The sequence below is a fragment of the Vombatus ursinus genome, unplaced genomic scaffold (assembly GCF_900497805.2).
Source record: "Vombatus ursinus unplaced genomic scaffold, bare-nosed wombat genome assembly UNPS02009205.1, whole genome shotgun sequence".
NCBI classification, from domain to species: Eukaryota; Metazoa; Chordata; class Mammalia; order Diprotodontia; family Vombatidae; genus Vombatus; species Vombatus ursinus.
In genome coordinates this window covers 97,247-115,022 of record NW_020948983.1, presented here as the reverse complement: position 1 = coordinate 115,022, position 17,776 = coordinate 97,247, and the positions used below count along the sequence as shown (strand labels likewise).

The 17,776-nt window shown below is 35.9% G+C and overlaps 1 protein-coding gene across 2 annotated transcripts in view; it reads right to left on the bottom strand.

Moving 5' to 3' along the window:
- RGS10 (regulator of G protein signaling 10) overlaps nt 1-17,776 on the bottom strand; it is a 70,802-nt gene that overhangs the window by 41,339 nt on the left and 11,687 nt on the right. The window contains exons 1-3 of one of the 2 annotated variants that reach the window (XM_027851851.1): nt 16,688-16,835; nt 8,724-8,842; nt 5,977-6,063 (exon numbers count right to left, since the gene is read on the bottom strand). In XM_027851851.1, coding sequence (XP_027707652.1) covers nt 5,977-6,063; nt 8,724-8,842; nt 16,688-16,757 — 276 coding nt within the window. In that variant the 5' untranslated portion in view covers nt 16,758-16,835. Of the gene's footprint in view, nt 1-5,976; nt 6,064-8,723; nt 8,843-16,687; nt 16,836-17,776 lie in introns of those variants that run through there. The other variant, XM_027851852.1, reaches the window with a different exon arrangement.

The following is a 17,776-nucleotide window of genomic DNA, read 5'->3' as shown; positions in this document are numbered from 1 at the left end:
TTTGCTTTAGAATCAAACCCCAGCTTTCCCACTTACTAGCTATGTGACCCTCCCTCCTCTGGGTCTCAATTTCCTCATCCATAGAATAAAAGAGTTGGATTAGATGAGCTCTGAAATCCCTCCCCAGCTCTAAATATTATGGTCCCATGAAAACATTTAATGTATTCAGGTGAACTCTCTTGCACCACGTGTGATAGCAAAATGTGAATGCATAATGGAAAGCTTCTGGACTCCTTTTTAACGGTGTACATAAGTACCCACTCAGCACTTAAATCTAAAGTGACATCACAATTTTTCCCCCAAAATACCTTTCATCTGAAATTTTCAATAAGCTGGTAACTTCTACTAGAATGAAGGCAGAATAATTCATAATTATCTTTGTTAATGGCAAAAATAAAGAGGAAACATTGTTGTCCTGTGTCCACTTGAGAAATTAATGACACTGCCTTAGATTTCTCTCTCTTCTGGGGATTCTTTGCCTAATTCTATGCTTATGAAGTGAAAGGGCACACTTTGGGTCTCCCGGCTTCCTCTCCTTCTGCCTCCATAGCAAAGAAGAGACAAAGAAAAGTGCCCTGTTTATACAGCTGTGGATTCAGAAGAGCCAAGTGTCTTGACTACTACCCAAGGCTGTTTGTCTCTCCCAGCTAACTGATGCCATCTTTCCCAATATGGCCCACTCTACGTGCTGCTTTTGGCCTCAAGATTGGCCTGAGTTAGGTGCAGCTAGGTAACACAGTGTATAGAGAGCTCTGGCCTTGGAGTCAGGAGGACCTGAGTTCAAATGTGACCTCAGGCTTACTAGCTGTGTGACCCTGGGCAAGCCACTTAACCCCAATTGCCTCACCAAAAACAAACAAATAAACAAACAAAAAAAAAACAACCCTGAGCTGACTCTATTCAGGACCACTGTGATGACAACATTTACCTCCTGAAAGCCTTTGAGAGAATCAATACTTAAAAAAAAACACCTAAAGGTAATTTTAAAGTCTTCTGTGTACTTTTTTAAACAATTTATTTTTAATTTATGGAATAAAACAAGCATTTCCGTAACACAGTACAATAAAAAAGATGGTTGTATGTGAACTTTTAACAATAAAAAAAATTGGACCTTATTTTATTTCTTCAGACTACTTTTGTAATTGTTAGTAATACCTTCGTGTGTTGTAGGTTATTGTCCATTAAAATAAGAGTGTGGTGCAAGTGAGGAGAGCTGGCTGTGGGGTGGGAGGGTCTGGGCTTTGTCCCCAGCTGTGACTTACTACGTGGGTGACTTTGAACTAGCTACTGACTTCCCATCTCTAAATCTCTCATGTCTTCCAGGGCTGACATTCTACACATGAGTCCGACATTCCCAGGATCACCATTCAGGCCCCCTGGTTCAGCCTGGTTTCTTTCCTTTTTGTGCAAACTCTCGGAGGATCTGAATGCCAAAAAACGGCCAGCTCTGTCCACACTCCTGGGAGTCAGGCAGGGGGAAGGAAACAAGTTCTGTTGGAGGGCTAGTCACTCAACCAATGAAAACAGTTTGGCAGTTCACTGACTGGCTTCACAAGGGAAAGAAATCAAGCATTATGAAGGCAGTGTGAAGGAAGCATAACTTCTACCAGATCTTCTTAATTCTAACATTAGCTAGGTGGCACAGTGGATAGAGTACTGGGACTAAAGTCAGGAAGACTCATCTTCCTGAGTCCAAATCTGGTCTCAGGCTCTTACTAGCTGTGTGACCCTGGGCAAGTCACTTAAGCCTGTTTGCCTCAGTTTCCTCATCTCTAAAATGAGCTGGAGAAGGAAATGGCAAACCACCCTAGATCTTTGCCAAGAAAACCTCAAAGGGGGTCATGAAGAGCTGGACACGACTGAACAATAATAAAAATATTAATAATAGCAAACAGTAACATTTATATACCAATTTAAAGTCTACAAAGCCCTTTGCACACATAAGGGCATTGGACCACTTACACTTGAAAACAAAAAGCAGACTGTGGGATGACCTTCCTATTCCATAAATGCCACCTAAAAGTCCCAGCAACTGAAAAAGCATCAAATTAAAAGGCAGGAGCAGAAACTTCTAAGAATTAGTTCTCTCAGCTCTTTTAAATTCCGCTTCCTGTTTATTTATTTATATACTTAGAAGGGCCAGAAACTCCCTAAAAGACAAGGAGAAAACCAAGAAAAACCATTGTTCTCCCTCTGAGGGACGCTAGGAAAGGGCCCTAGGGTAGCAGGCAGGACAGAGTACGATTCAAATGGATAGCTTTTCTTAAAAAAAAAAAAAAAAAAAAGAATCCTAACAAAATACTGATCTATTCAGGACTAGGTTGAGCCTTTTGCACTCTTGAAATTGTGTCTGGGTGTTGGAAATGGAAAGCAGAATTGAGACAATTATCTCAACAATCTACATTTTAAGAGACCAACCAGACAAAGCCTTTCAGTTTTCAGCTTTGCCCGAAATAATTGAGGCCAAAGTTAGTTGCTCTTTGTGTTTTGTTTTGGTTTGGGATTTTTTTTCTTTTTGGCCTGATAATTGCCTTCATTTGCCAATGCAGAGAAAAAAAATCATGGAAAATTTCCAGAGCAGTAATAAATATGATAGGCATAATTTTACAATTCACATGAGCCCAATTCTGCCAGGGTAGAAATGTACAGAATCATAGAATCTCAGAGGCTGTGTAATCCAACTATGACTGAACAAGGATGTTCTCTAGATTCTAGAAAACTGAGAAAAGCACCATGGGCTATCAGAGAAAGACCTGGACTTGTATCCTCAAAGAGCTGGATTTGAATCCCACCCTGACACTAGCTCTGTGATCATGAGCAAGTCACATAAGCCTTCTCTGAGCCTCAGTTTCCTTATTTGTAAAATGGATACTACTCATAGTACCTATTTACCCCAAAGGGTTGTTGTAGAAACCAAATTAAGTAATGTGAAAAATGATTTTGTCAACCTTAAAGTTCTATGTAAATGTCAGCTATGAGAGTAAACCCAATGAATAGTCACCCACACTTCACCTTTCAGGAAGGAGAATCACTCCTAGCCTCCCACTTCTCCCATCCTTAGCAGCCTATTCCACTTCTAGATAGCTCTAATTGTTCTACATCAGCCTCTTTGATTTCCACTCATTACACATAGTTCTGCCATTTGATACCAAGCAGAACAGGTAATCTCTCTTCCATCTAACAATCTCGAGAAATTTGAGGAGAGCAATCATCTTCTACCACCTCCTCCCCCACCCAGATCTTTTCTTCTCCAGGCTAACCATTCCCACTTCCTTCAACTCGTCCTCAAGTAGCATGACCTTGAAGCCCTGCACCATCCCGGTCTCCCTTCTCCAAATGCCCTTTACCTTATGTTGTCCTCCCTGAAATGCATGGCATAAAACTAAAGAGTTTACTTCCAGATGGTATGAATGCCACACTAAGAAACATATGAGGGGACTATTCCATACAATGAAGCTGGAATTAGGCTCACTGGGGAATTTAAAGACCAAAATATTACCTGTGCAACAGATTATCTCATAAAAGAAAGTAGGTATTAAGTCACTTCCGATTGGAGGATTGTAGACACATGAATGCAACCACACAACCCAAACCATAAGACCTTTCCCTGAAGGACCAGAAGATCAATCTGTTGCTTTTTTTGAGTATGCCTTAGAATTGTAAAATGTGAATAAGATTAAGGCATATATTAAGAAATCGGGGAGGTAACATGGTATAGTGAAAAGGGCACTCGATTTAACGAGTCAGAAGAAGGCTGCATTCAAATCTTGCCTTTGACACACAGTGTTACTATTGATCAGCAAGTTACAGACTTATACGAGCCTCAGTTTTTTCATCTGTGAAATGAGAATACCACCTCTAGTGCCTGCTTCACAGGGTTGCCATGAAGATCACATGTCACTATGTGTGAAAGGGCTGTGTAAACTTTAAAGGGTTTAAAATATCAATTCATAAATTCAGACTTAGAAATTCATACCTATTATTTACTTTCTTTTTTTATACTAGCATTTTTTATTGTTGTTAAGGCAATCAGGGTTAAATGACTTGTCCAGGGTCACACAGCTAATAATGGCTGAGGCTGTATTCAAACTCAGGTCCTTCTGATTCCAGGGCCGATGCTCTAGCCACTGCACCACCTAGTTGCCCATTTTGCTATGTACTTTCAAATGTGAAGTGTTTGGTTCAACTCCTTTTGCTCTCATGATATCTTCAAACTTCTCTGCTTCTCTCCAGCTTAAAACCTGTCTGTGCACAGCCACTCTAAAGGCAATGGTGGTGTAAACATCCCCAGTCTCCCACTACATTCTGCTTTTCCAAGGCTTTGTTTCACTACTGCCCTAGCAATCTGAATTCACAGGACCTTCAAAATATGACAAAAATCAGCTCTAGTATGGTCCCACCTCTAAAAGATATATGCTTCCTGAGGACCTACGTAGCTAAATTAAGAGAAGCCATCACCAGTACTGGTCCATGGTGATGAATTCTAGGGCCATGGAAATCCACTTAAGGTCACATAATACAAATTGTCTAAAAGAACGCACATTTGCCAAGAAGAACACTTAGAAACATTCTAAATAGGGTGCATGCCAAATGCATGATGCTTCGTAAAAATGGATATTAAATAATTGACAACGCATCTAACAATACACTCAGCTTTTATCTCTAAACATCTGGTTACCATTTACTATATCTGTATGCATTCTTAATGTGGCCCAGGAAGGGAAAGGCATTCTTGTAATTTATTCAAAGAACAAAAGCTATAGCCAAAATCAAACTCTAGGTGACATAAGGAATAATTTTACTTTAAAATTTTGTTAATTTAATCTATTTTTATTATGATTTTTGTTTTCATTGTGGGGAGTCTAGACCTGTGATTTTATTGGCATAAGGATCTCCTAATAAGGAAACTCCTTCCAACATGGACTGCTACTCTTGGGCAATTTTTTAGCCTTAGAGAGTTGTCATGATTTTATGGTAGACTGAATCATCCTTTTCTTTCTTGTTTTTTGTTTGTTTGTTTTTTTGCTAGGCAATGGGGTTAAGTGATTTGCCCAGGGTCACACAGCTAGTCAGTGTCAAGTGTCTGAGGCCAGATTTGAACTCAGATCCTCCTGACTCCAGGGTCCATGCTCTATCCACTGTGCCACCTAGCTGCCCCCTTTTCTTTCTTAATATTGAGTACTTAGGGTCATAGGGCCAGAGAGCTACAGCTAGAAAGACCTCTGTGGCCAAAGAGTCCAACCTCTTCATTTTACAGATAAGGAAACTGAGGCTAGGGAGATTAAGTGACTTATTCAGGACAACAAAGGTAGTTAGTATTGCCATTTATATGGTGCTTTATACTTGCAAAGCATTTTACAAAGATTATATCATATGATCCTCATGACAACCCTATGAATTGAGTAGGATAATATTATTATGCCCATTTTTTCAAATAAGAAACCGAGGTACAGAGAGAGAGAAAGGCAGAATGTTATAGTGGAAAGAGCCACATAACCTGGAATTAGAAACCCAATCCCAACTCAACCACTATAAGCAATTTAACTTTAGGAAGTCACTTGACTTCAGCCTCAGTTTCCTCATGTGTAAAATGGAGATAATAATACCTGCAACATCTTCCTTCACAAGTCTGTGATGAGGAAAACAAATTTCCAAAACTGATAAAGCACAATATAAATATCAGCTGTTATTATTATTGGTGATTTGTCCAAGATCACACAGCTAGTAAGTAAAAGACATTAGGAAGTCAAACTCACATCTCAGGGTTCCAAATACAATGTTCTTACCCATTCCAAAATACAAGGAACACGTCAAACACATTCCAAATATAGTGTATGCCAATTTCTTCAAGCATTACAAATGTGTCTTGGCATGACAGTTACACCTACTTCAATTTTTTTTAAAGGAGAGAAAAACAATATATCCCAAGAGAATATTACAGAAACTCTTGGCTGATAACAGCACTGAAGGAAATACCTGTTTCTTATCTTGAATTTTCTTAAAGTCTTCACATGCTAGCCAAAACAAGACATTTTCTTCACTAAATTCTTTTTTCAAAAATTCCTGGGGAGAAACAAGAAAAAAACATTATACATTTTCTTAATTTAGCTTCTCTCTTTTTTTAATTTTTTTTTCACATGGAACTGATCAACTATTCAACACTGTGCAATCAACTTGTAACAAGTCCACAGTAAATGCCTTTGTTTTCAATGGATTAAAAAAAAAAACTAGTAAGATTACAGAAACTTTATAAACATTTGGATTTGCTGATTCTGATGTCATAAGGATGAGGAAAAACTGGGCAAGTTTCTAAAAAATTTCTCACTGATAATAAATGACCCTAAAGTAAATTAAAATGGAAAATATATTAGTTCTTCCTAGACAGTGTTTAAACAAAATACATTCCTCTAAAAGCAAGAATATTTTTAAAAAAGAAGAAAAAACATATCAATAGACAAGCCTTCTCTATGAAAGAAATGATTAAAACAATTTTAAATCTGAGGTGCTTTTGTTCATTTTCAAATGTGAAACAAAAAAAATGAAAATGTGTGCTTTGTACCTTGCCAAAATAGCACTTGATCATTTGAAATGCCAATAGAGCTATTTTCTGCCCCTACCAAGTGTCATTTATATATTCTTAGGTGTTTTCCTGATGTGTGTAGAAACTAAGGCTAGTGAGAAAAAGCTACAGGAAGGCAGATTTCAGCTCAATATAAGTAAAAACTTACTAATGATTAGAGTATCCCCCAAAATGAAGAGCTGCTTCATGAGTTACCTATCACCAAAAACATCCAGGAAGGTATTGGATGACCACTTTTGTTGGATATTTTGCAGCAGAGATTCATAATTCAAGTGAGTATTGGACTACATGACCTCTGTGGTACCTTGAAACTCTGACTCAGAGCCACCAAACTTAAGGGCTGAAAACGATCTTGGGTATTCTCCAGTCCAGGGGTGGGGAACTTGTAGTCTTGAGACCACATGTGGCCTTCTAAGTCTTTGGGTGTGGCCTTTTGACTGAGTCAAAGTTTTACAGAACAAATCCTTTTATTAAGGGGATCTGTTCTGTGAAGTTTGGATTCAGCCAAAGGGCCGCACTTGAGGACCTAGAGGGCCACATGTGGTCTTGAGGCCTCAGGTTCCCACCCCTGCTCTAGTCCAACCCAAATATTTTATAGCTGATGAAATTAAGTCTCAGAGAAGTGGAAATGATTTGCCTAAGGTCATACAGCAAGTACGGGACAAGAATCCCATCATCCATATTCTCAGTTCAGTATTTTCTCCATAATGCCATACCATAACTATCAAATGTTTCCTCACTAAGACACACACAACAAGCCCGAAGTTGCTTCCCAGCTTCTAGTTGAGTAACAGGAGAGTAGGAAAGAAATACTGATGGTGCCTGCCTTGTCCTATCTGATTTTTCAGTCAACTGGCTTCAAAGAGTAGGTCAGTTTAGGCAGATTTGGCACATTCTTATGTGTTTGCTTATGGTGCTTTTAACTGAATAACATTTGACAACTCTTCCCTCAACCAAATCTTAGGAAAGATCACCATTTCTTTCTTTCTTTTTTTTTTGTTTTTGTTTTTGTTTTTTGTTTGTTTGTTTTTTTTTTTTTGTCTAGGCAATGGGGTTAAGCGACTTGCCCAGGGTCACAAAGCTTGTAAGTGTTATGTATCTGAGGCCAGATTTGAACTCAGGTCCTCCTGACTCCAAGGCCAGAGCTCCATTCACTGCACCACCTAGTTGCCCCGAAAGATCACCATTTCATGAATATTATTTGACAAATACATTAGTAAAAGAAATAAATTTTGCTATTTGTATTAAACTATTTTTTCCTCTGCTGTCATAGTTCATAGGATTTACAGCCAGAAAGAACCTCAAAGGTCCTCTAATCCAACCCTCTCATTTACTCTTTTTTTCAATCAATAAGCACTTATATGTGCTGAGCACTGTGCTATGAAGAAAGGTTTTATAGGAAAATTAATAGACTATCCAAGAGACAGTATTTAAGTATGCTAGAGAATTTCTATTCAAAAATCCTCCAGGATTTTGGAAGCACCCATTGATATCAACAATTGATATCCAAGTCCTGACCCCAACCTCTTATTTTAAATAAAGAAATTGATGGCCAGGGAGGTTACAATTCCACAAGTAGTAAACAGCAAAACGAGGATTCACACCCATGTCCTCTGACTCCCAATTCAATGATCTTTTCACTAAATTCTCTGCACTTTCTCTGAATATTGAGGTAACTTGAAATGTACCACAAAACACTTTCTATGCTTCCATCAGTAACATGATCCTAAGAACGCCTTAAGTACAAGCCTGGGAAAGTAATTTCCTCCTTGTGAACCTCAGTTGCCTCATCTGTTAAATTAAGGGTCTGAACCAGATAATGTCTAATGTTCCTTTTGGCTCTTACGGTTCCAATAAGACTCTATAGTGCAGCCAGACAGAGACAGACAGGCTCCTGCTCCTACCTGGAATTAAAGAGCTAGAAATTCTCTAATCACTTACAAATATTGTTCTCTACCCACATCTACCATCATCCCATACTCTACAATGTCTGAAATGTACTATCTTACATTTGGTCTTGGTAAAGCTCTACTAATAAAAATATTTTCAACTCATCAATGACTGTGTAATGAGAAATTCCTCAGTCCTTCAGACATGACATACAGGACTAAACCCTGTCAATATCAGTAGTAAAAATAGCAACCCTAAATCTTTTAATTCCCTCTGGGTCTTCAAGTAAGTTCTCCAAGGAGGTCGCCCATTTTGCAGTGCCTTTTACAGTCTGGTGGCTGCTGCTAGGAGTCCCATCACCATCATGTATATCTGAAAACAAAACAAAAAACGTGAGGGTTACACACATGGTTTCCTAAAGATAATATTTTTTAAAAAAACACACCTGAATCTTATCCAACATCATTTGCACGTAATGCAAGCCTTAGGGATCCCTTCCCTTACATCAAGTATAGTCACCAACTAAAATGTTTTACCATTTAATTTTTACAGTCTGACAGGCCTCTCATCAGATTCTACTCATTGTGACTTACATGAAAGGGAGGAAAAGGAAGCTGTAGAATTAATCAATCAATAAATGTTTATTAAGCACCTACTATGTGCCAAGTACCATGATTAGTAGGAGAATCAAAGTGATAGCAAATAAAGATTTGCCTCACTTCACAGAAACAATGGTTTCCTTTTTTCCCCCCATTATATCATATTAAAAAACCCTCCAATCTCCGCTCCCAGATTACTTTCATTTCATTGGAAATTTATTTCTACAGAAAAAGTAAACCACCAACCATAACATAATGACAGTTAAGAAAACAGTAAAACTTTTAAAAATTAAATATTTTAAGGGAAAATAATTTTAATAAATATTAATGCTTACAGGATAGCTAGGGATAGAATTTTTAAATGTTGGAGCTGGAAGGGATTTCAGAGTACATTGAGACCAACCTTTTCACATTAAAGAGAAAGAAACTGAGACTTAGACAGAAATAACTTGCCCAAGATTACATAGTTAACTGTATTGAAGCAACAGCTAGATGGTCTGAAGAAAAAAATTATAAGATCAGATTGAATTTAAAAGTCATATAGCTTCAACAAAAAATCATAGGATTATCTCAATAGATGCAGAAAAAGCTTTTGACAAAATACAGCACCCACTATTATCAAAAAACACTAGAGAGCATAGGAATAAATGGAGCTTTCCTTAAAATGATAAGTAGTATCTAAAACCATCAGAAAGCATTATCTGTAATGGGGATAAACTAGAAGACTTCTCAATAAGAAAAAGAGTGAAGCAAGGGTGTCCATTATCATCACTATTATTCAATATTGTACTAGAAATGTGAGCTACAACAATAAGACAAGAAAAGGAAACTGGAGGAAAAGAATAGGCAATGAGGAAACAATACTATCACTCTTTGCAGATAATATGATGGTACAATTAGAGGACCCTAGAAAATCAACTAAAAAACTAGGTGAAACAATTAACTTTAGCAGAGTGGCAGGATATAAAATAAATCTATAAAATTAATTGGCATTCCCATATATTACCAACAATACCCAGCAGGAAGAGATAGAAAGAGAAATTCCATTTAAAATAACTGCAGATAAAATAAAATACTTGGAAGTTTACCTACCAGGAGAAACCCAGACACTATATGAACACAATTACAAAACACTTTTCACACAAATAAAGACATCTAAACAACTGGAGAAATATTAATTGCTCATGGGTAGGCCAAGCCAATATAATAAAAATGACATTTCTACCTACATTTATTTACTTATTTAGTGCCATACCAATCGAACTACCAAAGAATTATTTTGTAGATCCAGAAAAAATATAACAGAATTCATCTGGAATAACAAAAGGTCAAGAACATCAAAGGAATCAATAAAAAAATATGAAGGAAAGTGGTCTATTAGTACCACATTTCAAACTATATTACAAAGTGGCAAACATCAAAACAATCTGGGAGTGGTTAAGAAACAGAGTGGTGGGGGGGCAGCGAGGTGGTGCAGTAAATAGAGCACCCGCCCTATAGTCAGGAGGACCTGAGTTCAAATCCAGCTTCAGACACGTAACACTTACTAGCTGTGTGACCCTGGGCAAGCTACTTAACCCCAATTGCCTCACAAAAAGAACAACAACAACAAAAAAAAGAAATAGAGTGGTGAATCAATGGTATAGATTAGGCACACAATACTCAATAGTAAAAGACCAAAGTAATCTAGTGTTTGTTAAGTCCAAAGGCTGAGCTTTGAGGGCAAGAACTCACCATTTGACCAAAATTGCTGGGAAAGCTGGAAAGCAACTTGGAATGGTTTGCTGTTTCCTTCTCCAGTGGATTTAGACAAGCAGAGCTTATGTGACGTGCCCAGGGTCACACAGCGAGTAAGTATCTGAGGCCAGATTGGAACTCAAGAAGAAGAATCTTCCTGACTCCAGCCCAAGCACTCTATGTACTGCACCACCTAGCTGACCATAATTTTGATTACATGAAATTTAAAGTATTTTACACAAACAAAACCAATGCAGTCAAAATTAGAAGGAACACAACAAGTTTGTCTCAGACCTCATTTCTCAAATCTGTAGGGAACTGAGTCAAATTCATAAAAATAGTTGAACTAGTCCAACCATTATGGAAAACAATTTGGAGCTATGTCCAAAGAGCTATTTAACTGTGCATACCTTTTGACGCAGCTAAGGTCTGTAAACCAAAAAGAGTAAAGAAAAAGGAAAAGGACCTATATGTACAAAAATATTTACAGCAGTTCTTTTTATAGTGGCAAAGAACTGGATGTTGAGAAGATGCCTATCAGTTGGGGAACAGCTGAGCAAGTTGTGGTATATGATTATGATGGAATATTATTGTGCTATAAGAAATAACAAGAAGGATGGTTTCAGAAAAACCTTGAAACACTTAATGAACTGATGCAAAGTGAAGTGAGCAAACCCAGGAGAACATTATTGCAATATTGTAATGATGATAAACTGTGGAAAAACTCTGATCAATAAAGAAATCCAAGGATTTCTTAAGGACTTATGATAAAGAATGTTATCCACCTCCTGAGAGAGAACTAATGAACTCTGAGTGCAAACTGAAGTATAATTTTTTCACTTTATTTTTTCTTACCCTTTTTTTTTTTTGCAACATAGCTAACATGGAAACCTTTTGCATGATTTCACATGCATAACTGATATATTGCTTGCCTTCTCAATGGGTGGAGGAGGGGCTTTGGGCAGGGAAAGGATTTGGAACTCAAAAAAATTTCTTAATTAATATTAAAAATAAATAAATAATGTGTTTTTTGGAGGGGAGGCACATACCTTCTAAAAATCTCCTATGAGCTAAGTCAGATGGCCTCTTCCAACTTCAAAAAGTCTCTGAGACAATAACCTTATTCCCTTCTCTAACACCCTATTGGAGGATAACAAGCAACTCTCTTTTGTTGCTTGATCCCGTTGCCTAAGTCTTGTAGAAACTGCTGGCCTTCAGAAATGAACATGTTGATTATATTATAAACATTAGCATTTATAAACCAAATGGGGTAGGCTCAGTGTCAGAGGTAGAAGTTTTGTCTCGAATGGAAGAAGAGATACAGAAGTCAGACTTCAATAGGTAGTAGTAAAAGTGAACGCACATTTACTGGAACAAAGAAAATTGTAAATGAAGTCAACGAAAGTATATTTATAGAACCGCAAACACACCTGAAGATTCTGCTAATGTAGAAAACGAAATACTCAAAGAACTCTAACCACATGACCAATTGTGACTGTAGGAGGAGGGACTATAAGACACGCCCCCCTCTCCTTAACAGAGAAGGGGTCAAGAGATGTGGAAGGAGACACAGGTTATCCAGTGTGGCCAGTGTCTTGGTTTGTTTTGCTTAGCTGCAATTCTCTGCTCCAAATGAGGATTCTCTTGGAAATGGAATCATTAGGAAGAGATGGTGATGAAGAAAGAAAAAAAGTATCAATAAAGTATTTTTTAAGTATTATATTAAGTGGTAATACATCTAAGGGTAATACACATTAAACTAGTTCACTAATTTGCAAAGGTTAAAATATCTACTTTCTGCATATTTCATTTTTGTAAATAATAAGATACAAATGCCTTTGGAGAATCATTAATGTTGGAATCTTCCACTCAACAACTAACTTGTCCTATTCTTATGAGAAAATGTAACATTATTCTGTTATTCTTTTACACAGCAAAATTTGCACAGTAATTTGCCAAAGTTTCACTAATTAATTGTCCCTTCAATAAATGTGGAGATCTGAGTTCATTGTTCCCAAAAGTTCATTGTTCTTAAGAGGTAATACAGCTCAGCTGCCACTGCAAGGCATTTATGCCTATGTCTCTGACCACTAGTTTTCAACTCAGATTTGGGATGTCTCCAGAATCTGGTCCCTCTTTAAAACAAAATAAACCACCAAAAGACTTAAGATGGAAAAATGCTATCCACATCTAGAGAAAGAACTATGGAGTCTGAATGCAGATCGAAGCATACTATTTTCTCCCTTTTTTTCCTTTCTTGTGGTTTTTCCCTTTTGTTCTGATTCTTCTTTTACAACATGACTAACGTGGAAATATGTTTAATATGACTGTACATGTATAGCCTATATCAGATTGCTTGCTGTCTTGGAGAGAGAGGAGGGGTTGGGAGGGAGAAAAAAAATTGGAACTCAAAATGTTGAAAACTATCTTTGTATGTAATTGGAAAAAATAAAACACTATTGTGTGGATAAATATATAAAAAATAAAAACAAAACAAACAATAAAAAGAAAAACAAAAACTCATACACACTTGATGTTCTGCTGCCAAACGACAACCTTTTGATAAATATATATGTACAATAAACTATCAGATATCCCACATTTCTTCTGAGCCATTGCCACATTTAGGTTGACTAATCAGACTCCCTACTCTCTGTGGCATTAAACTAAATACCTCCCTTACACTTGAAATATTTCCATTACTTTGCTTATAATACTTCTGCTGTTTTCCAACCCACATTATTGATGATGTTTTAGATTATTTCAAATCATTTTAAATGAAGCCATTCACTCCAGCTAAAAACAAACTTCACAGCTTCAGTTTATTTCCCAGAAAATTAGTTTTTTAAAAAGAAATTTAAAGAGATTAAGCTTCCAAATATAAAACCCTCAGTGTCTTTCTTTCCATTATTATGGAGATTTTTAATGACTCTTTGATAAGTAAAAGATAGTCAAGATTTAAAATACTATAAATCAAGGAGAACAAGATTTGGAATGCCCATGAGTCATGCTGCAGAGTTGTGGTTTAGGCACAATAGAAGGGGAAACTTCTTAAGAATTAGTACTACCTACAAATGTAAGGCACTGTCTTGGGATGGTGTAGGTTTCCCCTTATAAACATGTCTTCAAACAAAGGTCGTGTACATACTTGTTAGGAATGTGATAGGTGAGATTCTTGCTGATAAATGTTAGACCATATGACTTTTGTAGCTCCTTCCAATTCTGAAATCCTATGAAAGTTAACCTTCTCCTGTAAGCAAACATTAGATATTTTAGTCTCAAAAAGAAAAAAGAAAGGAAGGAAAGAAGAAAGAAGGAAAGAAAGAAAGAAAGAAAGAAAGAAAGAAAGAAAGAAAGAAAGAAAGAGAAAGAAAGAAAAGAAAAGAAAGAAATGAAGGAAAAAAGAGAAGCAAAGGAAGAAAGAGAGAAAACTAATGAACTCTGATGGTAAACTTATAAATGTTAAACTTATAGATGTTAAAGGAACTATGGGAAAACAGGCACATTGACACACACCTGATTGAGCTGTGAATTGGTACAGCCATTCTGGAAAGCAATTTAAAACTATGGCCAAAAAGTTATTAAATTGCACATACTTTAATATAGTAATATCACTACTCCACCTATACCTGAAAGTGATCAAAGAAAGAGGAACAAGTTCTATTTGTACAAAAATATTTATAATAGCTCTTTTTGTAGTGGCAAAGAACTGGAGATGAAGGGGGTGCCTACCAGCTGGGGAAGAGTTGAACAAATTATAGTATTGGAATATAATGGATTACTGTTGTGCTGTAAGTAATGATGAAGGAGATGTTTTCAGAGAAATCTAGGAAGACTTATATGGACTGATACAGAGTAAAGTGAGCAGAGCCAGGAAAACAATTTATACTAAAATGTCAGCATTGCTAAAATGAATAATTTTGAAAGACTAAAGAACTCTGATCAACACAAAGACCAATTATGATTCTGGAGGACCAGTGATGATGAAGACTACCCCCACACAGACAGGTGACTGATTAATATGCAAAAGAGAAACACATTTTTGGACATGACCATTATGGGAATTTGCTTTGTTTGATTTGGCTTATTTTTTATAAGGGTTTCTTTTTTTTTTCTAGTTGAGGGAGAGAAGGTAGTAGGAGAGAAAAAATACAAATGCTTAATAATTAAAAAATAAAATTTAACTTAAAAAACAACAATAAAAAAAGATACATTCAGACTTGTTATGACTCACTAACAATCTTACTCTGCTGTTATTTGGTTAATCTCTTAAATTTTGGGGTTGTTAATTTCACCTTGTAAAAATAATTCCTCTAGGAAAGGAAATACTAATGCTTACCCTTTAGGGTATTTTGTAGCATTTTACAACTCTGAAACTTGTACATAGACTAATACTTCTATTTCATATTTTAAAATCTGGATTTTGATAAATTTCTCTTTAAATATATGGTTAATATTTATCAAAAAGAGAAAATTTAATTTTTATAATTTGATCTTTATAAGAAGAGAAGCTAGAATATAAAAGACTTACAAAGAAACAGAACTATGAATTTATATAATTACAGAATCCTGGATTAAAGATCTCAGAAGTCATCCAGTCAAACTCTACCTCACCCTAACTTATATATAAAGATGAATAGGTGAGCTGGTTGTGAACCTTACTTTATCTTACGTGGAAGAAAAAAAAACATGAAATGTACATGTTAGAAATCACTAAGTTTTCAGACATAAATGTAGGATCAAAGATTTAGAACTGGACAGGTCCTTAAGGTTTTTCTAACCCAACCCCTTATTTTACAGAAGAGGAAACTTAGGCCCCCAAAAATTAAATGGCTTGTACAAGGTCATATAAGTGTCAAAGTCAGGTCTCAAACCCAACTCATTTGATTTCAAGTGCAGCACCTGTTCCACACATCATACCACCTCCTAAAGTGAATTCCTTAGAAATCAATATCAAAAAAGTATCTAGAACATTCATCAGTATGGAATTCTGGCAATTTGGACTACTAGATCAAGGTGCATGAAATTCTACGGGATCATCTGTAGCTAAATAACTTATAAGAGTTAAGTAATATTTTAATAATAGCAATGCATTATGATTGACCAAAAGCTTTAAATCACCTCTGTATCTTATAATGATCTAGTTTCAAGTTTTCCCTAAAAAAGTTTTAAAATTAGGCTGATTGCCCAAAGAAAACATAAACTGTGTACATGCCCCTGTGCATGTGCACATGTACATGCATGTACACATACATACACTTCCTTTAAATAAACTTTACTTTGCAGCAACACAGCAACAGATCACTCAGAAATCTGTATGCCCCACAAAGTCTAGTCAAAGCTAATCACCTTCTTAACACACTTTCCCCTACATCCACATAGAAAAAGCATGCATTCAGACTTATAACTCAAAAGTGACAGCCTATTCAACACAACTGAGCATCTATGAAAACAGTTTTCGAGTAAATTAATTTATGGAAAGAATCCTTTTAAAGATTAAGTGTTAATAGCTATACAAACTTCTGAGAACAACACGCAATTCTCCTGGCAGGGAACTGTACATGAACTGAAGTCAAACTGAAAAATAAAATGAAATAAAATAACAACAAATATCATTATCAGTAGGAAAAACAAAACATAATAAAAGAACAACAAAAACATCCTTTCTTGAGTAGGATAGAGAATCTCTTGAAAAAAAAAAGTGTCACAGATATTATACAGTCCTAAATGGAAACCAAGAATCTAGTTATTATCATAAAAGTCACACAAAAACCAAAGCATCCAAAAGTACTCAAACTTCCCATCATTAACTGGAAACCAAAGCTAAAATAACAGAATAGTGGCCAAATGTAGACATCTACTAAGGGAAACCATCCCTTACTTTCCATCTTCTCAGTATTACTTGAATAGCTTCCAGGTGAAACGGATGCCCATAGACTTGCCCTTGCCATCTCTGAGTTTTCAAAGACTCTGTGTCCTAAAGAAGCAGAGAATTCATGTCTCCTTTGTGCCCTTTGACTTGATCAAAGAATAAGCCTCAACATCCTCTTTTGAATGAACTAAACAACAGATGTTCTTTCACTGACTTCCAGTTCGAACCAGAAGGAAGGAAATAAAAAAGGATGAGCTGTTGTTATTTGTAGTCTCCATAGAATCCTTGCTCTCCAGGCAGATACCCAGAGAACTAGACAACAGCCCTGCATAATGCACAAGTATGTGGAGGGAGAAGGAGGGGCAGATCCACAATGTAAACCATATAATACAATAAGCTCTGTTGAGATCAATGATCTAAAATGTACAAGTAATAATAATTTTGTATCATTTTAATTATTTATACATTTTAATTATAATTTATATATAATTATATAATTAAATTTCTAAATTTTAATTAATTATAAATATAATTTATAAGAAAAAATGAATAGTATAGTTCCCTAAATTATGGAGAAGAGAAAAAATTTATCAAGCAAATGGAAAAAATCATTGGAAACAGAATCAATGGGTTTGATTATTGTATAGTTATTAAAGAATTTTTGCATGATGAAAAGGAACTTCTCCAAAATTTAAAAGAAAGAAAGAGATTGAGGGAGGAAAAAGTACTTGCAGTAAATGTAGCTGATAAAGATCTGATATCCAGATTTTCAATGAACCTATGTATATCTATAAAAGTAAAATATACCTTCCCACTAGAGAGCAATGAAGATATAAAGATATATTTTTTGAAGAGGGGAATATAGTTAATAATCACATTTAAAACTATATTCTTTATTAGAGATGCATAGATTATTAGAGGACATAGATATTAGAGAAATAGCTTGTTTATCATCAAATGCACAGGCAAGAAAAGAATGAAATAAAAAGTTAGTGATGGAAAAGAAGGCATTATATTATATTAATATAAAAATATTATTTATTGCTAGCAAGGCTATGTAGACTGGAGCAAACTTTTGAAGAGCAATCTAGCAATAGA